The following is a 25,661-nucleotide window of genomic DNA, read 5'->3' as shown; positions in this document are numbered from 1 at the left end:
AGCGGATTAGAGCTGGACCGCAGTGAGGTGCCTGACCATGGCCCGCAGCGTGGCAGCGATTAGGCGGCTTTAGCTGCTGCGTGTTGTCAGCAAGGGAAGCCGTGTCATCAAGCACGGTGATGTGGTATCGTTGTACCTGAGCTGCGTGAGTGTTATGCTAACGTGAGCCGCTTTGCTATTACCGTAAGGTATGGACAGTCGACACAGTTTTGCAGAGACTAAGGCTGATTATCTATCACAGTCTCTTATTTTGAGTTGCATATCGTGTTTTATTGATAAGCTAATAATAAGTTTAAACACGTGTTAGGCGGCGATCGAAAGAGCGTGAAATATAATGACAAAAATACTTCATTCTTAGGTCAGGTCAAAGGTCAGGTCACTAGAGGTCATCAAAGGTTAAATTTTGTCTATTTCAACATTTTTCGAAACACTCAGTGCCTACCTCGAGAACCAATAGAGCTTCAGCGCCGCCTTAAAGTGCATTCGATAGTTCCTTTACAGACATTTTTGAATATGTTCTCAGATTCGACTTCAGGTCAACGGTCAAGACTCTAGAGGGCAAAAACTTTAAAAAGCCGTTTTTATGAAAAACAAAGTTTTCCTGCAATAGGTTTTGACTCAAGAAAGTGACAACATTTATTTTGCTAGCATCGTGTCTCTCTCGTCAAGACGCGTCAAAATGAACTATAATTTGGCCTTGAAAGGCCATTTAGAAAATTTGACCTCAGGTCAACTTGACCGGAAAAGATCATGCTGCACATCAGTCGATCCGTATCGTCGAGCTGAACACATCTGAGGTGTTTTCATCGCTCTATAGCATATCTCTATCAAAAGTTATTGTAAAAAAACTGCTGGGGACCTTTCATGACCTGATATGACCTAGGGACATATAGAAAGGTCACGGTTGCCATTTTTCGTGGTGCAGCTTGTCAAGCCCTTACCTGTACCCCAATGTTTGCAGTATTTGGAATGACGTTTGTCCAAAAGAGGCGCCTTTCAATTTTCTCCCGTTGACTTATGATAGAGAGGTCGCAAAGTTGACCTGACCTTAGGTCACCGATATAAAAATTTCGAAATATAAATTTCGTAGATGCTGCTACCCTTATCAATCGCTGACAGTTGCAAGGCGATCGTTCAGTCGGTATAGCTATAACGAGAATTCTTACTTTTTCTGAGGTGAGGTCACTTTACGTGACCTGGTGACCTGACCTTGAGAGACCTGGGTCTGAAATTTTCACAACATGTGTGTGAAAGTGCATGAACAGGTGTGCGCTTTTTACAGATCTGCGAAAAAACCAAGGGTGGTGTTCAAACACCGCCCCCCCCCCGGCCCGGCGCGGGTTTAAGGTTTCGTATTCTTGGACCTCGTCTATAAGCATGATAACTAATAAACAAAGGTCCGGTTTCTCCGCTCCTTGGACACGACCTGGTTCCAAGCTGGCCTCACATTTGCGGTTCCAGGGACATCTGCATAACATTGACTTCTTCAATGCAGAGAGGGCAGTACTGAAGAGAGATGCCCTTATAATTCGCTTGAATAGGACCGTTCATGACATTAATTTCGACTATACTGTGAGAAGTGAAGTCACTTGCTCATTCATTTCCGAGAGCTTAGACTTTAAATGACGCCTATTCATGTGCAGTTTAATATTTTTCAACCCCGGACCGTTTAGTCCGAACTCTTTGACTTTATTACTCGGCATTCAGCATCAACCTCCGACGCCCCGCCGCGACAACAGGCGTTTTATTGTGCATACAGACCTGCAGCGTACATACTGCAGCACTGTGTCAAGGCAACATATGCAGAGTTTGCGGTGCTTCTCTTCTGTCCCGTCTCAGACCGGATGGCCCAGTTACGGTACACGGCTGTATCGCTGCAGTCGCTCTGTCAAATCTGTCCAGGGGAGGGGAGGGGAGGGAGAGGGAGAGCGGAGAGGGAATGCCAGCAGAGTGGGACACGGGAGGATAAGCAGAGGGAAGAGAGAGGACTGTCACGCAACAAGCGCTGTCGGATGAAGGTGAAGGGCAAGATGTCCTAGATGAAGGACAAGGATATTTGTTCTTAGGTCATGGAATTTCCGATATATTTCTGTGGAAATACCATGCCGACTGGGAAGTAGGTCTGTGGAAAACTTATAAGCCTATTTATTTTAGTGAGTCTGTAATATATTATTATATTATATTATATTAGTTATAATATAATATAATATAATATTATTATAATTATATTATTATATTATACTATATTAGTGAGTCTGTGATTTTTTTTCCGATTCCGACATGCTGTAGACAAAAATGATGCATATGTGCCATCATCAGAGACATCAAGCTCCCAGCCATGTTGCAGATGTCATCGCTATAACTTCGCTCTTGCGACTAGCGCAGCGTCAATTGACGCAGGGCACACCAATTTATTAGGTGCAAAGGTGAACCCTTATAACGGTGCTTTGGAGACTGCCGAAACTATCGACCTGATACATTGAGAAAATAAATCGGCTTTTGTCATGTAAAATATTTTAGAATTTCATAAGTGAGGATATATTTATTCGCGATGGCATTAAAACAGCTTTCGACGAGGGATTGACCGTTGCGAGCAACTGAATGAGCAGTTAGGACATTTTTGTTTTATAATAACGACGTTGTTCAACTTAACCCTCGCACGACCAGGCCATTTCTCATAACACGAACGACCAGGGGGGGGGGGGTTGTTACGACCCCCCCCCTGGCGTTTCGAAACGGAAGGTCGTAGAGCTTAGCGGAAAAAACCAACGGATTGCTCTCAACGAGATCTCGCGATTGGTGGTATATTTTTTGGTCCTAGGTCAACATTTGACCTACTTATGACCGGTCAAAGGTCAAATTTTCCGGAAAAATCAAACTTTTTCAACTTTCCGCGGCGATTGCGGCAAAACGGTGGGAGATATCGACTTGAAACCTTCACTATCGTGTTCCTTGATCAATTCTCTATCGTTTGGTATGTATTTCGTTTCCCTAGCTCTAAAAATGGCGCGTTGGGAGCGCCGGAAGTCGGCAAGGTCACAGTCGGCGGCAGAAATTCGAAAAATCAAAATTTAAATTTTTGAAATCTGATTGTATTTTTGGATTTGGGAGGTCCATTTGCTCCCTATAGAAGCTAATATTGCTGCATATTCCCATTGAGGTGACAAGAATTAGCAAAATAGTGGTTCGGGCGCTTTTCAAAAATAGTACCGGACGCTGTTCCTCTTGTGACGTCATAGCTCCGTGACCTGACCTGACCCGGTCAATTTTCTTGCACCACACGATAGCCAATGCTTGCCCCAACATGCATGGGAAGTTTCATCATGATCCATCAAACAATGTGGGTATCACCGGCAGAAAACCTAGGGATTCGGCGCACACGTTTGGTAACTGTCGGCCGGAGGCTGTACCTCTTATGACGTCATAACTCCGTGACCTGACATGACCCGATCAATTTTTTTCGGCAAAAGATGCGCAAAGGTTGCCCCAGAGGGTATTGAAAATTTCAGCCCGCTACGACAAGCCGTTTAGCGTGCACTTCGAAAAAACCTCAGGGGGGGGGGGGGTTGATACAACCCCCCCCCCCCTAGGCGTTCTAGGGTTAACAGCTACCTAACAGTCCACCAAAATGGACTGCTAGATTAAACAGCTCCATTCGTTTTGCTATTTAGAGTTGCGATCGGTACGATGATATGCCTGCCTGTTCGAAGCTTTTAAGTTAAAGACATTAACCCTGAGTTAGGTGTAAATCTGTTGAGTCGTAAAATGGTAAGCCCATGCATCCATATACTGCCAAATATAGCCATTCATCCGTCTGTCGAGGGTGCCGTCTATTTTAGTCTGAGCCGAACACCGCTGTGTCTGCTCCGAGTCATGTCTGGTCGCCCATCATCCCGACGTCAAACAATGAAGACGCTGCAGGTTCCCATCCGAACTTGACCCAAATCTCCCCCGGCAGACTGCCTGCAGCGCACCACATGCAAACGGTTCGCCACCAGCTGGGTGCCGGTATACTGAAATAAATCACGACAATATGATCCATCCGGCCGGCGCGATTCTACAGCCGCCAGAGTGAGCAGAACGCCGGCACATAATGTGCCATTGTTTCTCCGGCGGCGCCCTTGACACAGGCAGACTTGTGTGGTGCGCGAGACATGTGTTATTTCTATTTCGTATCGCGGGGCATCCGTGTGGATCCTTTGAGCTGTCGCCGAGTGATGTCGGCACTGCTCAGCGCGCGCATATTGACGACTCTGTAACGGGTCGTAAAGTGAGGCGTTATGTGGTCGAGCAATAACATCTCAATGACAATCCGACGTCTATGCCCACGAACCGCCGCCTCCGTTAATGAATGCAGTGAATCAGTTACAGGACTGGCACGGGTGAATGCATAAGCCGTATTAGCAGAGACAAAAGCACTACACCAGACAATAAAAATAAGTGATGCAGTGTGTGTGATGATTGACTTTTAGGTCGTGCTTTGGTATTGGTAGGCATAAAATATATATTAATTAATTCGCGAGCAGGGAGGGACCAGGAAGAGCGCTAGTAACTACCAGTGCAGTGGCTTAAAGTGGAGACTGCAGGGCGACATAGAAGGGTAGCACCAGCGACTGCAAGACGACATAGAAAGGTAACACCGGCGACTGCAGGGCGACATAGAAAGGTAACACCAGCGACTGCAAGACAACATAGAAAGGTACCACCAGCGATTGCAGGGCGACATAGAAAGGTAACACCAGCGACTACAGGGCGACATAGAAAGGTAACACCAGCGACTGCAGGGCAACATAGAAAGGTAGCACCAGCGACTACAGGGCGACAAAAAGGTATCACCAGCGACTGCAAGACGACATAGAAAGGTATCACCAGCGACTGCAGGGCGACATAGAAAGGTAACACCAGCGACTACAGGGCGACATAGAAAGGTAACACCAGCGACTGCAGGGCGACATAGAAAGGTAGCACCAGCGACTACAGGGCGACATAGAAAGGTAACACCAGCGACTGCAGGGCGACATAGGAAGGTATCATCAGACTGCAGGGTGGCATATGTAGAAAGGTAACACCAACGACTGCAGGGTGACATAGAAAGGTATCACTAGCGAATGCTGTGCGACATAGGAAGATGTCACCAGCGACTGCAATGAGGCACACAAACACAACAGCGCGGCGATTACTGCAAGATGTCACAAGAGGGTACCACTAAGGACTGCGATACGACATATAAGGATATCACCGGCGACCACAGCTCAACGTGTATCTAAACACCTCTCTCTCTCTCTCTCTCTCTCTCTCTCTCTCTCTCTCTCTCTCTCTCTCTCTCTCTCTCTCTCTCTCTCTCTCTCTCTCTCTCTCTCTCTCTCTCTCTCTCTCTCTCTCTCTCTCTCTCTCTCTCTCTCTCTCTCTCTCTGTCTCTCTCTCTCTGTCTCTCTCTCTCTCTCTCTCTCTCTCTCTCTCTCTCTCTCTCTCTCTCTCTCTCTCTCTTTCTCTCTCTCTCTCTCTCTCTCTCTCTCTCTCTCTCTCTCTCTCTCTCTCTCTCTCGTTTGCCCGGATCTTCTTCACGCCGACTGGATTTGCTCCACTCTTTCATTCTCACATTCTCACAGGCCTGCCGTGGCTGGGAAGCCGGCGCGCTCACATCAGCACCCTGTACACCGGCGACTCCTGGCAATGCCAAGGACGGCGCGCCGCGCTTTCGAAGTCTAATGTCACCTCTGACGGCAGACAGACGACCGATAAGGTACAGGTGGCAGTTGCCATGGGAGGACCGGGATGAGAGCATGGGTCCGCAGCGACACACCCGTTATTGAAAATGTCGCCGCGATATGTACTGATACGCATGCATGAACATTGCCGACAAACTGGTAGGGATGAAAAGGTCGATTCACAACGGCAGGTGTTCCCAGCTTGATGAGGAAGATAGTTTTCAGTAAACGTCAGTTGCCGGGGTGATCAAGAGATGACTAATGCTAAACGGAGGTCCCGGCATCCCTATTGATGACAGGCGCTCAGAATATCGTCGAAAACAGTAACAAATGACAAGCGAGTCTTGCATGTGATGACAAAGGTTAGTTTGCTCAAAGGTCAGGTGATTTGAAGGGTCCAGTTATCAAAGGCGAAGCCTTCACTGCAGCATCGAACCCGGCATTCATACATACCGACTCCCAAGGAGGCAGTACCTACTCCACGACTATGCATGCACCTGCTGCCACATCTTGTGAGGTACTACACCAGTGCAGTCGACGTCCGATATCCAACATGAATCAAGGCCTCGTCTCGAGGTCCTGCAATAGGTCATTCACATATCCCACGTGTACCCGGCGGGCCCGACCCCAGCCGATTGTAGGGAGGGGAGGGGGAGGGTGAGACAGAGGTCAGTGGGCCGTGGAGGTCAGACCGCCCGTCCGATACACTGGTCAGACACTCAAACCGACCATTATCGCGCTCTTACGCTCCTCTCCGACCGGTAATTACCGGCTCCTGCCAGCCGCGCTGGCTGGGGGTCGCGCCGACCCACGCCGGCCGGGGGTCGCCGCCGCGCCGCGCTGGCTGGGGGTCGCCGCCGCGCCACGCCGGCCGGAGGTCGCCGCCGCGCCACGCCGGCAGCCCGGGGCAGGGCCGACAGATGGGGGCGGGGTGAGAGGGGAGGGGAGGGGAGCCGAGAGCCCGTCGGCACCACGTGATGCAACAGCGCGCCCGCGCAAAAACGTCGGCCCGCGCGCAATGTGCGTAAACCCCAATTCGAGGGGTCAGCCGTGTTTTTGTCGCGCATCTCGAGCCAAACAAACGGCGCCGCCTCGCATGGAACGTCGATCTCAGAGCCAGACAGCCTCGCAACGCGCGGACAGCACAAAATAAACCAGCAGGTGACTTCATTACTAGATTTTATTACAATGATCATGTTACGAGATGATAGCACTAGGGTAATGATCACCTTTTGTACTGATTACCCCGGTAAAAAAGGACGAAAACTTTATACAGCATGTACAGAATCGCACACACTCGGGGGCAGTCGACTCGTAACCACCTCTAACAAGTGGCCGCGCCGCGCCAGGCGCCGCGGCTCACGTCACCATCCGGCCAGCGGAATACGAACTTTGGTGGAATGTCACATGCTAAGATGCCCCAGCGTCGCACTGGCCGCAGAGCCGTCGGCCTCAGCTCTCAAAATTCGATCATAAATAGTAAAAAAGAAAACACGACGCCATTTGTACAATAAATCAACGTGAACAACATGATTATCAACTGTCCAATAAAATATCGGCAATGCGCTATGTACAACAAATGCGACCACGAACGCGCGCGCGGCGGACGGGCGGGCGGCAGCTCGGCCCGGCCCGGCGAGCACCGACAGCACACCGCCGGGCCGGGCGGCCCAGCCCGGTCCGCCAACCAACGGGAACAGCACAGCCATACGCCCACTAACAGCTACAAATATCACACCATGTATCACGATCCGCCGTCGGCGCTACAAAGTGTCGACGAACTCTGAGAGTTTGTCGGCGTTGTCGGCGCCGGCGGACGGGTGGCCGGGCAGCTGAAGTCCGCCGTGGCCGGGCGCCGACACGCCCGTCAGTTGCGAGAGCAGCATCTCGTTGGTGCCGAGCTCCGGGGTGGCCGACAGGCCGTGTCCGCCCATGGAGCCCGGGTGCGGCGAGTGCGAGGCCGGCCGGTGTGGCGAGGCCGCGTGGTAGCCGCCCAGCGTCTGACGCGGCGAGCTGAGCGGCTGCGGCGAGCGGACGGCGCCCAGCCCGCCCGGCGGCGGCGACACCACCTGCTGCAGCATCTGCTGCGGCGACGGCACCGCCATGCCGCCCAGCAGGCTCTGGTGCGGCGACACCGACTGCGGACTGGCCTTCATCTGCTGCTGCATCAGCAGCTGCTGCTGCTGCTGCTGCGAGTACGGCGGTCCGTACTGCGGACTGTCCGTCTGGAAACGCTGCTGTTGCTGCTGCTGCAAACCCATCGGATGTGGCGGCCGCGAGCGCTGCTGACCGTACGGAGGCGCCTGGTTCTGCTGGAAGCCCAGCTGCTGCTGCTGCTGCTGCTGCTGCTGGCGCTGCAGGGCCAGCTGCTGCTGGTGCTGCTGCATGGCCATGTACTGCTGCTGAGTCATGTGCTGCTGTCCCTGACTCACCACACCTGGCATACGAGCTTGCTGCTGCATTCCCGGCTGCATCATCTGCTGCTGCTGTTGCTGCTGCTGTTGTTGTTGCTGCCGCTGCTGCTGAAGTTGCTGCTGTTTCTGCTGCTGCAGCTTGAAGAGCTCAGCTCTGAGCTGCGGGTGCGACTTAAGTATTTGGAGGACGTCCTGCTGCGCCTGCGGCCCGGACGCCGGGTTCAGGCTCTGCAGCAGCTCCTGCAGACTGGGGGTGTTGGAGCGCGGCCCGACGCCGGCCGGCTGACCGGGCGGGCGCACCATCGGCCCGTCGGCGGCCACCGGACCCGGCTGGCGCAGCGGCGAGCCACCCCCGACAGAGGACTGAGGCGGCGCCGGCTGCTGGGGAGACACCGCCCCGGGCTTCCCAGAGAACCTGCGGAGCGACAGAGCGACAGTCAGCGCCGGCATCGCCGAACACAACAAACACGACAAGCGGATAAGCCGGATAAATAAATCGGATAAGAGTATAATAGACAGCCAGCTGATTTATATAAAACCTACATTAATTACATTTGGCACGATTCAACTGCATATCGCTTGATCGTGACTTAGAACGTGCAGGGGTTTGATAGCGGACCTGAGCTGAATCCCCTGCCCAAAACTCCAAAAAAAAAAAATTATTAGATATAGTATCGTGTCAATTACTTCACGAAGTCCCAACACTTGCTGGCCCCATCCCTTCCGACCGTGACCGCTTGTTTCCCCTCTATCACAGACCGGTTGTCCGTGACGGTGTCGCACGAACCCTGACCCGGGCAGTACCGGACTACCCCTCCCCTCCCATAAATGTCCCCTCCCCTCCGTTCGTTCGTCTGAGTAAGGACACATACGGCACGGCAGACCGGTACAGGTCTGAGCCATATGAACAGACTGCTTCTTTATCAACCTATTAGATAAACTAGCACGCAGGACGACGCGAATACTGGGATGAGCTGAAGCGCCAGCCACAAAACTACGACATGGGGCCATTGGGACGGCAGACAAATAGTGCTAGGGAGTCAGTGACGCCCCACGGCCGTTCTCCGTCGCCAGCAGCTCACCTGTTTCCCCAGTCGGCCGCGCCGGGCGGCTGCATCCTGGCGCCCTGCTGCTGCTGGGCCAGCTGCAGCGGCAGACGCTGTCTCATCTGCAGCTGCAGCTGCTGCTGCTGAGTCAGGCCGCCCGCCGGCGGGTTGTTCTTGCCGTAACTGACGGCCGTCTGCGGCGCGTGCTGGCGCGCCGCTGCCTCCTGCACCTGCGACACATCAGCCTACGGTCGCTTCAAATGACGGCAGTTCGCGCGCGCGCGCCCCGAGAGGCCGCCTCCGGAGACAAGCAGTAGCGGTAGCAGCGGTAACGGCATAATACAAGAGCGGAAGGACGTGTAATTATGGCGAGGCCGGTTAGCTAGTTTATCATGGCAAGCGGCAATGACGCAAGCAAGGCATGATGCAATTAACCCGCGAGGTGCTGGGGGGGGGGGGCGTTAAACGCCCCCACTTTTTTCGCCGGGCCATAGCATAAAAACGGCGCGCCGCAGGCGCGCCAAATTTTGGGTACCTGTAGGGAATTGATTGAAGTTTATTGTGACAAAGTTTCAAAAAAATCGGTCGGAAAATTTTTGAGATATCGAGGTTTTAGTGACGTCATGATTTCTGAGTTTTCGACCAAAAACGGCATATGTTCAAAAAATCATATAAAATCACAGAATAGACATACAGACATGCCGTAAACGCCATTAGACTGCCAATACCATGGACAATCAAATGGCCATCTTCGATTATTGATTATCGTCCCGCATTTTCCAAAATCTTGAACTGAATCTTGGCAATTTCTCGTGACTACTTCACGACCATGATACATGCATTTCTTAAATTGAGGTTTTTTGAGCCAAACACGTACACATATGATAAAATGAATGTGACCATCGTGTTCTACGCCCCAAATTACCCATAAAACATGTGTCACAGGCTGCGAATATCAGTTTTGATTTTCGGGGATATGTACCTACCCGGTTGACCTGACCTTGACCCTGACCTATGCTTGATTGACCCCTACATGGAGCTGACACTCTTGTAGGCCTTATATGATGGATTGTGCACCGTTTTAACAGAGTTTATGACGAGAGGCGCCCATTGCGAAGTCCCGAAATCCATGCTACTGAAAGCCCGATTTCAGGTGTTTGACCTGACCTTGACCCGACCTGTGACCTCAAAATTCAACTTTGAAGTGCTCATCTGAAGCGTCTCGTCGCGTTCTTTCGTTTGCCGCCTCGTGCGTTTCGCTGCGCCTATTGGTTCTCGAGTTATCGGCTGGGGGCGTTTAACGCCCCCCCCCCCCCCCCCAGCAAACGGTGGGTGGCGAAATACCCCAGCAACTGCCGGGTTAACAAATAACTGAGCAGAACTATTGACGAACATGATAATTACATAGCAAAAAATGAATTAAGTATGCAGCAGACATCACAAACAAAGACGCGCCCAAGCTGCGTGACTGCACTGAGCATTAAAGAACGTATGAAACACAAAGGCGGGGTTAAGCAGACGAAGAACAGCATTAAACAGGCGTAAGGCTGCCCTCTCCATTCCGGACATGAGCTCACGGGTCGGGGTGTCTCGGGCGCCCGGCGCCGTCCGCTTACCTGTTTGAGCGCCATCAGCACGTTGGCCGGCGGCCCCGGCTGGGCCGGCGACTGTTTGCCGACCATGCCGCCGTCCGGCACGCCGGGCCCGGCCGGCGAGGGAGCCGCAGCGCCCGCGCCGGCCGGCGACGGCTGCGCAGAGGCCGCCTGTACCGAGGCCGCCATGGAGCCGCCGTTGACGGAGCGCATCTGGGCGATCCGACGCTGCAGCAGCGCCTTCTGCTGCACCTGCGCCTGCATCTGCTGCTGCGCCAGCCGCGACTTGATGCTGCTGCAGAAGGGCACCATGCACTTGTCCTCCTTGCACTGTTTGGCGTGGTAGTAGCACAGCACCAGCAGCTGCTTGCACACGTGACACCCGCCGTTGCCCTTCTTGCGGCAGCTTTTCGTGTGCGTGACAATCTTGCGCATGCGCAGACAGCCCTGCAGGCCGCAGTTGGCGTTCCGGCACGTGCACGCGTGCTCCAGCGACTTGATGCAGCGCTCGAGCGACTGGCGGCGCACCTCGGGTGTGTTCTGACCGCGCTCCGGCGAGCCGCCGTCCAGGTCGAAGCCGAGCCTCTCCATTCGGTGCGGGTGCCGGTCCTTCTGGTAGCAGGAGACGCAGAGATCGTAGTCCTGTCGAGATGGAGCGAACTGTTAGAAGGCGGCAATAGGACACAACGGAAATCAAACGACAGCCCAACAGAAAATGAACTTGTTTAATGTGACAAGACCAGCAAATTTTCAACATCCTGTAAGTGGCCTCTAACCCTGACATTCTTGACATCTGTTATCCCCAGCTAGATATGGCGTCCACATACCTCGCATGTCGTGCAGTGGTAGCGTGTTTCGATGTTAGTCTTGCACTTGTTGCACGTGTAGACGACCGTCTCCTGGTTCTGGTTGTGCAGCTCATACAGCATGTGCTGCGTGGCGGCCAGCGCGCGGCGCATCGACGAGAACTCGAGGTGCTTCTCGCGCGCCATGCTCAGAAAGTTATCACGGCCGTCCATCAGCTCACAGGCGATGTGCGGGTCGGGGTCCTGGATCGGCTGCAGGCTGGCCGCCGACTGGGCAGAGTGCAGGCGCACCACGAAAAACACCTCTTTGTGCTTCTCCATCAGCGAGAACACCTTGGCCGTCAGGTCGCTGCAGCTCGAGCTGGACTTTTTCGACTTGCTCTTGCTGTTGGACTTGGACTTGGAGTTTTTCTTGTTCTGTTTCTTCATGGCGCCTTTCTTCTTGCCGTCGGGCGCGGGGCTCTGGGCCTCGGGCTCGGCGGCGGCGCGCGCCTCCTCCGCCTCCAGCTGTTTGCGCTTCTCCTCCTCCTCCTGGTCCAACTCGCGGATACTCTCCTCAAAGATCCCCGGCCAGAAGTCGCCCTCGAAGTAGGGCAGCTCGCACGGCGCCTGTACGCCGTCCTCAGCCGCCTGCTTCATGATATCCTTGTAGTCCATGACGATGCGGTCGTAGATGCCTTTGTCGAGCATTTTCTTGTACCACTCCTGCAGCCGCTTGGGCTTGGGGATCTTCTGGTCGGGCGGGTGGCAGTGAAAGATGTAGTCGTCGCCCTCGCACGGCGGGCACGCCCAGATGTGCGCCATTGTGTACCTGCCACGCGAAACCGCCGGTCAGAACTGCACAGGAGCTATGGGCAATGTATGTCTAAACTGGACTAAAGCACCATATGAAGAATACAAGAAATCAGTGATAAGAACGGGAAACGGTTCTTATAATGCCGACTCCAGTACCTATGCTTATGAAAAACATTTGTCGATCGCAAAGGACCGGCTTGGCAAGATACTTATGTTTAATTATCAATTAACTTATTCCAGACAGCGAAGTGCGTGCGGCTCGGCGTGGATGCTACCCACCCGAGCTGTTTGACGTAGTCCAAATACGCCAGTAGGATCTCGTGGTAGACGGCAGTGCGAAACTGGCGCGGCCGGAAAAAGTGCACCGAGTCCAGGTAGGCCACGTAGACCCGGCGCCGGTTCGGCTGCGGACTGTCCGACCCGTACTCCTGAACGTGCATCCCGAAAAAGCAGACGTCGTGGCCGTCCACTTCCTCGAAGGCGAAGAGCGCCTTCGCCCGATAGGGGAACTTGTACGGCATCTCGTCGTTATCACAGTATCTGGTGAACAGAGAGGACCCACAGACGGTCAAATGAGGGTCCTAAGATATCTGATAAAGCGACCCAATAAGAGGGAAAGGCAGCCCGTGAACAGAAAACACAAGCGAAGGACAAAAGGATTACCTGAATTATGCAACAATGCTCACAAATAACAGGCTTACAGCTGAACGACCCTCAAAACAGAAAAGATCGGAAACAAAACCAATGCTTGGCATTCGGAAGAGCAGCTTGTGATGTTCAAACAGACATGAATGGGCATATTAAGCTCAGCTCAGATGTACCATTTATCCATCGTCAACTCTTGACAATGCCCAAAAAATCACGAAAATATCTGCAATCAGACAAGCAAAAAAGGAAAATCATTTCTCAAAACCAATTACAAGACAAATCACCCGGCTACTCCTCCTGAACAGACAAAGCAATGAAATAATACAGTCTAAACGGATTCGCATCCACGTCCTGTATGCAGCCCCACCTTAGCCATTAACCGGACCCCAAGTGAATTTCTGCGGGAGCCCATCCTGTAGCGCGGCTCGAACTCACTTACCTAGCCTTCATGCCACTCTTGACCTCGCACACTTTGTCCCCGCTGGAGACGACCCGTATGAACACCTCGCCGGCGCCGGACTCCTTCTTCTTCAGGTAGCTGTTCACCCGATTCTCGATGTAGGAGCCCAGCTTGGTGGCCGGCAAACGCTTGGCGTTGAACTTATTCTCCCTCCGTTTTGCACCCTTCAGTTTCAAACAATTATCACAGGTAAACCTGAAAACGGAGATGTTTTGTTAGCTGGCACATACAATTTTCAAAACAATGAGTGCTTGTTATAGTGCTTCTTAGGGCATCCACTTCAGCTAATATCTATTCGTATGCGCGTAAATGACAACAAACAGAAAATCATAAAAAACGTCTGGTGGTACGACTAACGCAAAAAGGAAGCTCAACTGTCTTTAAGCGTTTGCCTCGGTTACACAGCATAGCTAGCCTAGCACGTACCCTTGCGGCCATATTGCGTCCATGTGCAGCACGCAGATCTGGTGCAGCCGGCGGCCGCAGTCGGCGCACTCCACCATTGCCTCCTTCTCAAAGTTGTCGTTCTTCATCTCCACAAACGCCTCCTTCTTGATCGACCTGCGTGGAGAGATTACATGTCACTTAGATGCGCGCTACACGGACATAACAGATCCAGGTACTCTCTGGTCAAGGTGCAGCACAGCCAATACAGCTCAGGCTACACGGACATAACAGATCCAGGTACTCTCTGGTCAAGGTGCAGCACAGTCAATACAGCTCAGGCTACACGGACATAACAGATCCAGGTACTCTCTGGTCAAGGTGCAGCACAGTCAATACAGCTCAGGCTACACGGACATAACAGATCCAGGTACTCTCTGGTCAAGGTGCAGCACAGCCAATACAGCTCAGTCCTACAACTCATTATAGGCTGCCACAAAAAGCGCGGGATCGTACTAAATTACAAAGAGGAAAGGAAATTTGTCCACGACGAGTAAAATCTACTGCACAACTGGTAATTACGGTAAACTAAAACAAAACGCGAGCAACTTTCAAACTCAAAAGCTTCAACTACCAAAGCTGCGCGGGTCCGCTAAAATAATCAGCCAAGCCAAGGCAAGAGCCAAGCCCCACACAGCTTGCAAACTTACATGGATTGCTGACTAGGATCCTCGCCAATGTTGACCGTGTCACCCTGGATCTCGTTGAAACATTTGACGCAGTAGGTGATGCGGTTCTGGTAGCTGAAGTACTTGGCATCGCGCGGGATACTGCAGAGCGAGTGGCCGAAGCAGCAAAGCACCTGCGGCTGGAAGGTGTACTTGCGGCCGCAGCAGTAGCCCATGCGCTGCATCACCGGGTCCATCTCCTGCTCAAAGATCTCCGAAAGCTGCGAAAGAACACGACGGGGTAAAAAGATTGTCATGATTCGTAAATAAGAGAGGTCAAAGAAAAACGGATAAACGCGTCCAGAAAAAGAGCAAGAACAACAAACTTGACCAGTGAAATTTCATACCAGCTACCAATTAAAGTCACAAAACCGAATTTTCAGTATTCATTGGAATCATGGGACAATATTCTTAGTTTGCACATAAAAAATCACTTGGCTACGAAGTTAAACGCCCCATGGCCATCCCCGACTCCTCGTACCTTAGTGCAGTACTTGTACACCTTCGACGTCTTCCTGTTGTAGATCCAGGCGTTGTCAAACATGAGCCAGACATCCTCGACGTACTCCCACGGGTCCTTGAACTGCCCTGTGTCCAGCTTCCGTTTAATGGTGGACAGGTCCATGGGGTTCTTGATGATGTCGTAGTAGTCGGGGATGCCGAGCGCTCCCGCGTCCACCGGCTGACGGAAGGGGATCGACTCGGGCTCCTGGCGGTACAGCTTCTCCAGCGTGGGCATCAGAGCCTGGCGCAGCTCGTCCGGAGAGAACACTGCCGGGTAGAGACAGACGGTCAGACTCGGCATCACAGCGGACGGGGCCGATGGAGGGAGCAAAACAAACAGAAATAACCCTTCGTAGATAAGCCCATTACTTCCTTTCACTTACTGGATGGCGGCTAAAACGTTGCAATGTTGCAGGACACGCGCCGTGCAATCCTGTCCACATCCATCTCGCCGAACCGTTTTTACAAAAATACCGCCAGCGACCCCGCCTCCCCAACACCCACCGCTCAAGCAGCGCCCCTACGGTGCTGTAGTTTGTACTCACGGGCCTTGGGCGGCTTGCGTCCCGGTTTGGGCGTGCCAGCGCCGGACGCCGACGGTGCGCTCTCGCCAGGAGTGGAGGCTGACTGGGAGTCGTGCCGGGGCGGCGGTCCCACCGAGCCGGGCTCCTCCTTCACAGACATCGGCTCGGCTGGCGGGACGAGGCGGAACTAGTCACAGTCACATAACAGGGAGAAGCCATACAGCGGAAGACCAGAAACGCTCAGCACGTCATCACGGGAGAGGACAAATAGCGTAAGACTCGCTGACGGGAGCGCGGCGGGATCGAACACGTCTGGCTATGATGCTATTGAAAAAGTACTGTTACTAGGCTCAACAATTGGCATCAGCACTCACCGGCCGTTTGTGGGATGTCTCCGCCGATTTGACGCCCGACTGCGGGAACACACCACTAGAACAGCACGGAGTCCCGCGGCCCTCTACCGATAACAGATGGCATTTTTTACGCTATCGCCCGCAGTCTAACCTCCGGAAAACAATCCCGATAGTTCCCCGTAACTGTAGGCCACCATTACAACTCTAAGATGCTAACGGTCCAATGATAAGCCACGAATCTCAGATAAATGGTCGTATCTCCCCGCTACTGAGCATGCTTCCGGAACCAGCCGGCCGCGGACACAATCGGGCGCATCCCACTCACATTTGACGGAGTTGGCCTGCCAGCTGGGTTTGTCGAGGCCGTCCTGGCTCGAGTCGCCCGGCTCCTGTTTCACAGACGACCCGGGAGGCTCTGACTGGCTGTCCATGATCTCCGCAGGAGGCTCGCACGGCTCGGCTTTGATCTGCAGCGACGTCGGCCGCGGGGTGAGCTGCTGCTGCTGCTGCTGCTGCTGCTGCTGCTGCTGCAGCTGCGACTGCGGCGTTAGCTGCTGGTCCTGCTGCAGTAGCTGCTGTTGTTGATGTAACGACTGCTGCTGCGGAGGCTGCAACTGCTGCTGCTGCTGCTGAAGAGATGCGTCCCGAAGGAGATTATCGAACGCAGAGTTCCCCTGGAAATGGACAAGAGAAACGGTGTCAACACGAGGGGCGCATCGACACAACTAGTTAAAAGACGAAAATGCGAACACGAATCTATGATCGACCATAGGACATAAAACAGCCCTACCCCAATGGCATGCTTTAGACAAAACTTATAAGCTCTTAGTGTCTGGCACCGTAGAGCGCCATCACCACTCACCTGTTCCATCTTGATGGACGCCGCGTTTCCCTGAGCGAGACTCGTCTGCGGGGGCATCATGGCGACTGAGGTCGGCTGCGGCGTGGAGCGCAGCTGTGAGAACGGGTCCACCAGGCCGCCGGCCACTGAGGCGGCCACACTGGCCTGGGGCAGCTGCGGCGGCGGGCCCACCGAGCCCGGTCCCGGCTGGCCCAGCTGCTGGCCGCCCGACACCTCCGGCAGGCCGTTGAACTGTTTTTGGATAAACACCGGCTGTCCGAGGCGGTTCTGGTCGAGCGCCTGGGGCGCCGAGCTGGCGATGGGCGGCTGGTGCGGCAGGCCGAGGGTCGACATCTGCGAGCTCAGGCTGGAGTTGGCCACGGACGCGGTGGGTGTACTGGAGCTGTAGGGCGGCAGGCCCAGCCCGCCGCCGGCGCCGGCGCTGGACATGACCGGCAGCCTGCCGGGGCCGCCCAGCAGCCCGCCCTGCTGCTGCAGCTGACTGGGCCGCTGCACCAGGCCGGCCAGCGACACGCTGCCGCCGCCCAGCCGCACAGCGCCCGGTGGCGGCGCGCCCTGCGGACCGGCGGCCGACACCGGACCCGGCGGCCGGACCCCCGCGGCGGCCGCGGCGGCGCCGGCCGCCTGGCGCCGCTGCCGCTTCTCGTCCAGATCCTTCTGGATCTTGTAGATCTTCTCGGCGAGCAGGTGGTAGTACTGGGAGCGAGAGACGGCCGTCTCGTACATGTTGGCCTCCACCTTTTTGGCGTACGTTACCAGACTCTGGAGCCGCTCGTCGTGGAAATCAGACGTCGGGTAGATGGCCTGAACTCTGTGAAACACAGAAAACAACGATCAGAAAATGTTCATAGTGGGCAAAGCATAGCGATGTCAAATTCAGGACAGGTCACCACCAAAACCTATAATAAACGATAAAAATGGGCCGGAGCGATAAATCAGTAATAACAAAGGAAGCCTAAGCACACGCAAATAGATCGAGTGATGCAGTTAGGTCGACCGCCGTCCGCTCCAGCTCACAGTTTTCGGACGAGGTGCGAGCGCAGGTCGGGTGTGACCTGCATGTGCCACTCCTTCGAGTCGTTCACCGGCAGAGGCAGCATGGGGTCGGGTGTCCTCGCGTTATACTGGCCGGTACCACCCATCGTCTGAAAACGATCAATGCCATCAGATACACATGAACAATCACATTCAGCTGCTGCAAGGAATCGTATATTGTAGAATGCATATATTCAATTGCTCATCAGGCCGAAATCTGAATTAAAGAATATTCAATGCTAGACTGGTCGAGACAGGGCACATTTTGCTGACATTTCTCACACGTTAATAGCACCTGCCGAACTTTATTGGAACATCTCACGGAAAAAGTATGTGTATAAAATTATAGTTGCTCCTTGTGATTACTGTGACCTGCAGGCAACGGTCATCTACTACATCGGTGCGGTACTCACGGCGTTAGCGTTCTCCTGGTGATTGTCACCACTCCAGTTGTTAGTCGCCCCGTCGCCACGGTTCATCAGGTACGGACTGCTGCCCCCGCCGGCTGCCGGACTGCCCTGCATGCCGGCCGGTACCCCCAGCTGCTGCTGGTCGGCCGGCAGACCGCCCGGCGAGGCAGCCGACAGCTGTCCCAGCAGCTGCTGCTGCTGCTGCGGCGTCAGCGGCCGCTTCAGCGGGTTGGCGGCCATCGGCGGTGCACCCACCTGGCCGGGCGGCACGGCGCCGGTCAGCTGCGGCGGCGGCGCCAGGCTCGCCGCCGGACTGTACTGGCTGACGGCCACCGGCGGCGGGCCCGGCGGCTGCGGGGACGCCTGCTGCGGCGGCACCGGGCCGGCCGGCGCGCCCGGCGGACGCGCCTTGCGGCTCTCGGCCACCTTCAGAGGCCGGCACACGGGGCAGTCGTTGCGGGGGCAGCTCTTCCAGTGCGAGATGATCTGTCGCGACGAGGCGCAGTGCGGCACCGTGCACGCCTTGCCCGCCTGGCACGACGTCATGTGGTTCAACACGTCCCTCATCGTCTGGCAGTGCGGCAGCGTGCACTGAAACCGCACAGACGGCAGGGTTAAACGTTAAAAACAGGGTCAGCATGCGTTGTCAAGCCGAGCGCCGACAAAATCGTTGTCAACATAATTGAACATCAACAAATCACAAAGTGATCCTAGATCCAACACCACAAGCCCGATATTAGGGAAAATAAATGCATATCTTAACACATTTGATGCTTCATTACACATACACAACAAACCTCGAGTTTGTTTGCTAGTCAAGTTTAACACCCGATATCAGAATGCAGCTCAACAGCACCTATTACAGCTGCGTCATCGGACTGATTCACTGATAGCATTACATTTATGTGCCGCCTCCTCCCCCAGTGTCGGACTCACCTCCTGCTGGTCGCCGCCGGCCTGCTCTCGGCGCTGGCACCTGTGTGCGTGCAGCAGCAGCACCAGCTGCTGCTGGATCAACTTGCGCTTCTCGGGGTCGCCGGTGGAGGGCGGCGCGCGGCCCCCGGGCGGTGCGGCCCCACCAGGCGGAGCGGCCGGCTGCGGCTGGCCGGGCAACGGTCCCGGCCCGGGCCCCGGGCCGGGGCCGGGGCCGGGACTGGGGAACCGCTGCGGCCCGGCCGCCGGCGCCGCGCCCCCGCCGTACGGCCCCGGCGGAGCGCCGTTGTTGACAGACGCGACCGGTGTCATGAGCCGCGACTGACCGGCGAAGTTGTACTGCTGCTGTTGCGGCGGTGGTGGCTGCTGGGACATTGACGGGTGCAGCTGCGGCTGGCCGCCCATCGGGCTCATCGAGCCCTGCTGAAAACGATATTACTATTACGGACGATCCACAGAGCGCTAGACGATAGACCTGCTGCTGCTGTACTCTACACTGCAGTACACACCAATGCAACGTAAGTCGGTAGCGGAAAACACTATAACAGTGTTGACTTAGCAACTAGCAAATGCATCACACCCCAATGTATCTATAACGGTCCAGGCACTCGCCAGCTCAACGCCAGGAATGCAGCGTTGATTTATAGCCCATCAGCTCAATAAGACAAACGAAAATCTCATATCGCGCCCAACAGTGTCATTATGCCACTGAAAATTCTCTAAGCTGTTGATAACCTCACACTTAAACCGATAATCACGAGTTATTATGCAGTCAAACCGATATCGCTCACAGCCAATATCGCTCTGCAAAAGCTGCACACGCGATAACAATCATCCCCCCCCCCCTCAGTGAGCTGGAGTTCTCACCTGCATAATTCCGCTGGTCTGTGGCAGCTGCATGTGCCTCTGCTGCTGCTGCTGCTGCTGCTGCTGCAGCTGCTGCCGGAGCTGCTGCTGCTGCTGTTGCTGGAGTGGCGCCTGGTTGCGCAGCTGACCGCCCAGCGAGGGCACGGTGCGGGTCAGCGCCGCGCCCGGCCCGTTGACAAACTGCTGCGCCATCGGCCGGCCGAGCCACTGTCCGCCGCCGGCCACGCCGAAACGGAGCGGCGCACCGCCGCCGCCGCCGCCGCCTACCGGGGCCGAGCTGAGCGAGCCGCTCAGCTGCGGGGAGCTGAACGCCGCGCTCGGCAGTGTGCCGCCCATCGACGACGCGGACACGCCCATCGACGAGACGGAGACGCCCATTGAAGACGGAGAAATGCCCATCGATGAGGCCGGCATACCCATAGAGACGTTAACGCCCATTGATGAAATAGGCGCGCTCATAGACGAAATAGGCGCTCCCATTGATGATACGGACAAACCCATTGATGAGACGGACATACCCATTGAAGAGGCGGGAATGCCCATTGATGAAATGGGTCCACCCATGGATGAGACAGACATCCCCATCGATGAAACAGGCATGTCCATCGACACAGGCACGCTGGTGCTCATTGACACACCTCCACCCATCGAGTGTGACATCGAGTTGGTGACGGACATGGCGGCGAGCGGCGAGCCGGAGAGCCGGCTCATGGAGCTGGTCATGGTGCCCAGCAGGCCGCCGTCCATGGAGACGTGCTGCGCCATGGACGACATGGGCCCGAGGCCGGGCGACTTGGAGACGACGGCACCGGGCGGCGACTGGAGGCCGGCCACGCCACCCAGCACCAGCTGCTGCTTGTTGGCCATCATCTGGTGGATGGCAGCCGAGTCGAGCGAGCCGTTGACGCCCGGCGAGCCACTGTACTGCGAGTAGGCCGGCGCCGGCGCGGGCGCCGACACCGGACCGCTGCTCTCCAGGCCGCCCATCAACTCGTCCGGCAGTGACAGTTCCAGGTCGAAAGACGACAGACCCATGTCTGCGACGAGAGGACGGGAGGCGCCGGGTTAGCGAACATCTGATGCACATTTACACGATAATACGGTCAAGGTGCAATTCATGAAGCTCAGCATTACCTGCAGTCACCATAACAATCCACAATATTATTTCGGTCCGGATATTCTGTTTACTTATGCTATATTAACCAATGACTACTGATATTTATCATGAAAAAAATCAAACAACATAGCTTATACTGAGCAGTACTTTAGTCTTCAGTCAGCAAAACCGTTCACATTTTTCATTTTTGTGACGCAACCATGGCTGTCTTTATCGGTATGGCTTTTGATCAGGAACATTAATTAAATTTTAGTACAAGGGTTTGCTAAGCTGAGATTGACGCTAACAAAGAAGTATGATTCATCCTCAGTCGAGTAACCGTCCCTCACTGTTGTATCAAGCCGACCAATATCAGCAAGAGCGTTTGATAACGGAAAGGTGCCGTAATTCGCGTCTCTTTGGAGCGTCAGGGCCCCGGGGGCAGCCATGACAGCCGCAGTACGAATGCGCTCATACCAGCGAGGGAGAGACTCGGGGAATAGGTACCCAACATAAAATGTATCGGCTACACATTAGCAGCGACATCTTTCGCTCATAATATGTTGTTTCTCGGGAGATCCAAAGAATCATTGTCATATTTGGGGCATTTCATACACTTGTTGCAATTTCTTCGGTCGAAGAGTTCTCCGGTTGCGGTTCTCCGGTCGGCCACACGTCTTAATTTCCCTGCGTCAGGATGGGAATCCGCCCACCGTATCTCTGGGTGGCAGGAGACGCCCATTTCAATGCACCAGCAATATCCCAGGGTCTGAGGCCAGTTTTACAAACAGAAAAATAGCCACCTGCCGGAAATTTTGCCTAAAGATCGCTTCACATACGGAACGTAAATGAATAATGATAAAGCTCTATCCGCTTGGCGCTTACGTACCCATCGCGTTTACGCTTCGTATGTGAAGCAGTCTTCAGGCAAAAAAAACTGCCAGGCGACTATTTTTCTGTTGGTAAAACTGGCCTCTGCAACACACATCTAATATATCACACATCACATCTATATATTCACCATTCACCGATAGACACATCCACTAATTGCAGTGCAGGAAGACCCCGATCCACTCACCATTTCCTCCTGGGTCGCCGAGACCACACCCGTACGACTCGCCGAATTTGGACCGCTTGCTCGGCGGTCCCTCGCCCAGGGGGTCGCTCATGGCGCCGGCTGAGCGGAGACGACTGGTGACGACGGTTACACACACGAGACGCGACTACTCGGCCGAGTTCCGCCAGCAACTGACATCGCAGCCGCGCCTGAAAACAAACCGCCACCAGTGTCAGTCACAGGGATCCAGGTCCTGTCTCAGCACATTTTGTGTTGTCTGGGTGTGAACCAGGGCTGTGGAGTCGGAGTCGGAGTCGGTCGGAGTCGGAGTTGGTCGGAGTCGACACTTCTGCCCGGAGTGGAGTCGGAGTCACCAAAATCTTAAAGACTCCGACTCTGGAGACGGAGCTATCGCTGCATGGCTTAACGCCATGTACTGCACCTGTTTGCTTGACAATACTACACTCGTTGACCTTACAAAATTATAAATTTGGTCAAAAAAGGCCATATTCCTGTTTCTAACGAGCGTTTTCAGCGAAAAAAGCAGAAGACGGCTGATTCGCCAGAACCTTCTTTTAATTCTGCATGTTCTTCACAAAGCATATGCGCAATGTCAGGCCTTGGGACACACAAAGGATCGTTTCAGGCAAAATAAGATCATTACACTATAAACTTTATAATCCTGATGTGGATCTTAAGAGAAGCGTCTGGAGTGAGGAGTCGGAGCTGGAGTCAGAGTCAGAGTCAATTTTTGAAGCCGGAGTTGGAGTCAGTCTGTCATCCAAAAATTCATTGACTCCACAGCCCTGGCTTAAAATGAAAGCCATTAACAATACATAGCCTTTTTGCACAGGTGGATAACACCGTCCCATGACACAAGTGAACAGGAAAGTCAAATTCCAGCTGATGAAGGTAATCAGTTTGCCAGGATCTAGATTATAATCAGAAGTCTTTGAAAGTTTGTTAGTTGTCACAACTCACAGAGAACACTTTTGCATGTGCAATCTAAAATTGTGCCCATTCATACTAGAAATTCCACTGCCTGAATGTCTGCTGAAGATCTTAGCTACTTACTTTGGTACTTAAAAAACATATTGCCCATGCATTATATGGGCATAAAATAGCATAGAATAGTGAAACATTTAACAACAACAAGAAATGGACAGGTTTCAGTGCAAAGTTTCAAAAAATGACACAAGCCTGTTCTAGCACCTCAAGACAAAATTATTTATTGGTGGCTATTCTAGCCAGCTCTACTGGAAACACTGGAACAATCTGGGGATCTCTAGTGAATGGTTATTGATGTCTGGGACACATGAATAGTGACTGGTAAAGCTGAAGCTGATATCCACAGAAATTTTCAAAGATATTTCCCAATTTATGTTTCCATGTTCTGAATCTAAAAAAGCTATTAGTGCAAATAGTGCAGCAAGTAGGTACTACAGTGCAGTGAGGTCACCTGATCTAGCCCCACACCTACCTAACACCTATCTATCCCTTACAGAAGGCTAGGCTGAGTTAGGTCAGATTGGTTTGGGTTGAACAATTCAAACCATCCCTTCAATGGATTATCATGATATATGCTGCATTAATAAGCATCATTCTTACATTCAGGACAATGCAAGACATGGAGAGGAACAAAATGTATCATTCCCAAAACATGCGGATTCCTGCTTCAGTAATAGTATTACTGAAAGAGATCCTATGTCACAAGAGGTCACACACAGAGGTCCAGCAACATTGATACTTGCTCTTCCAAAATCAAAGTACATTTTCAATGAGGGATTACTTTCAAAAAGTACTAGTTTGCAGGAAAATTTAACAAAAATTTAGTGCAGCATTTATTAACAATAAAAAAATGAATAAGGTACTCAATAGAAATACCACATATTCTCAGGTCTGAGCAAAATATTCCCCAAATTTTCTAAATGTTCTTTTTACATCTAAAAGTATAAAATCACATGATATGTCTTTTTGTTTACATTTGTTACCATTACATATGCACAATAAGAGCAAACCACACCCTCCAGTCAAATGTGGACTCCACAAATGACTGGGGGCTGCTGGTGGCTTCCTATGACCAGTCAAGAGCTTGCTCACACTTTCTGGGGTGCTGGAATGCTGAGTGGAGAACTGTGGAGCTCACTTGAATTCCCAATGCTTTCTGGTGGTGGTTGCTTTGGGTTTAGTGCTTTTGGTTGTGCTGTAACAAATCCAAAACTATCAAGTTTTTGTGGTTGATATTTAAGTGTTCGAAGAGTACCTAGACTATCCAGCTTGGTAATCATATAGCAGGCATCTCACGTGCTGCCATCAGTTTGTGAAAACTTTCTAAACTCCAGATCTTGAGATATTTTCACAAATTTTGCTGTAGGTTGTGCATTGGTAGGTTGTAGGTTGTAGGTGTTTGTTTTGTCTAGGCTGTAGTTTTTAGGTTTGTAGGTTGTAGCTTAGTAGCTAAGGTTAAGCCAGGTTAGATTATATTTCATTTTATAAGATTTTTAATTATATACTTTTTAAGTGAAATTTGTATAACTACCTAAAAACTGAAGAGTCTAGCAACTTTACACAAATGGGTGGCAGCATGAGAGATGCCTGCAACATGAATACCTCCAGCTTTTGGGAACAGCATTTAAGTTGAAAGTAATAGCACAACACCACCAAAAATTAAAGCTGCTGCAATTCAGATAAAAAAATGGTGAGTCCATTGTAGCAGGTACCAATCCAAATTTTGATGCAACAACAAGACAAAATCAATGTCAGTGTCATAATCTGAATCATGCCAGTAAAGCCATGGTGATGGTCATGGTAAATGCAAAGATGCATAAAATCACATTACACCCATTCTTAACCAATGCCTACATCAATGAGAAAATTTAGGATAAAGCTCACCTACAAAAAATTAAACCCCCGTCAATCGTCAAACGATAGCATCATATTCATATCATGTGGCACGCAGTTGTTGACAAACGCGTGACGCGTTTTTAGGGCAGCGAAACCAGGTCACCTCGCAGCGTCCGGCTTTCACTCACTTGTTGAAAAGTGTGGCCAAACTGGAGCACTCTGAAAGATAATGCTTCCAATTCTATCCCCGAAATCCACTTGCTCTCTCGTCCAAGACCACGATTTCACCAAATAAATATATACAACTGGCATCAGCCAGATCTACTCAAAATGGCGACCCTCTTGGTCTAAAAGTGATGGGAAACTACCGTCGTCGCCGATGACATGCAACTCATATAGGTACTCGTTGTGAAATAAGTGGAATAGATTGTTCGAGATCGATCTCTGGTTTATGTCAGTTTGCATATAGTTTATCATACAAATAGGTTTGTTTTTTGATTTCATAAAATATATTATCAAATATGAGATTTTACGGGGTTTGATGAAGAAAATACAAGGAAAGGCACTTCATGGCAAATACATCATGTTTTGCCCA

At 52.6% G+C, this 25,661-nt stretch overlaps 1 protein-coding gene across 1 annotated transcript; it reads right to left on the bottom strand.

The window, feature by feature from the left end:
* Positions 1 to 6,870: 6,870 nt before the first annotated feature.
* Positions 6,871 to 22,334, bottom strand: LOC122371920 (histone lysine acetyltransferase CREBBP-like). Its single transcript, XM_043348694.1, has 17 exons — positions 22,244 to 22,334; positions 20,688 to 21,106; positions 19,206 to 19,370; positions 18,273 to 18,860; positions 17,842 to 17,969; positions 16,825 to 17,635; positions 16,288 to 16,636; positions 15,631 to 15,777; positions 15,063 to 15,352; positions 14,564 to 14,802; positions 13,896 to 14,030; positions 13,449 to 13,664; positions 12,641 to 12,901; positions 11,588 to 12,377; positions 10,785 to 11,402; positions 9,205 to 9,398; positions 6,871 to 8,537 (listed from the first exon to the last, which is right to left on the bottom strand). Exons 1-17 carry the CDS (start codon positions 22,332 to 22,334, stop codon positions 7,472 to 7,474), a joined length of 6,507 nt encoding a protein of 2,168 aa, XP_043204629.1. The 3' UTR covers positions 6,871 to 7,471.
* Between the last annotated feature and the right edge of the window lie 3,327 nt (positions 22,335 to 25,661).

Source organism: Amphibalanus amphitrite, unplaced genomic scaffold (assembly GCF_019059575.1).
Source record: "Amphibalanus amphitrite isolate SeventyFive unplaced genomic scaffold, NRLGWU_Aamphi_draft 001293F_arrow, whole genome shotgun sequence".
Lineage (NCBI taxonomy): Eukaryota > Metazoa > Arthropoda > Thecostraca > Balanomorpha > Balanidae > Amphibalanus > Amphibalanus amphitrite.
The sequence above is the reverse complement of the archived record's forward strand: the minus strand, read 5'-3'. Positions and strand labels throughout refer to the sequence as shown.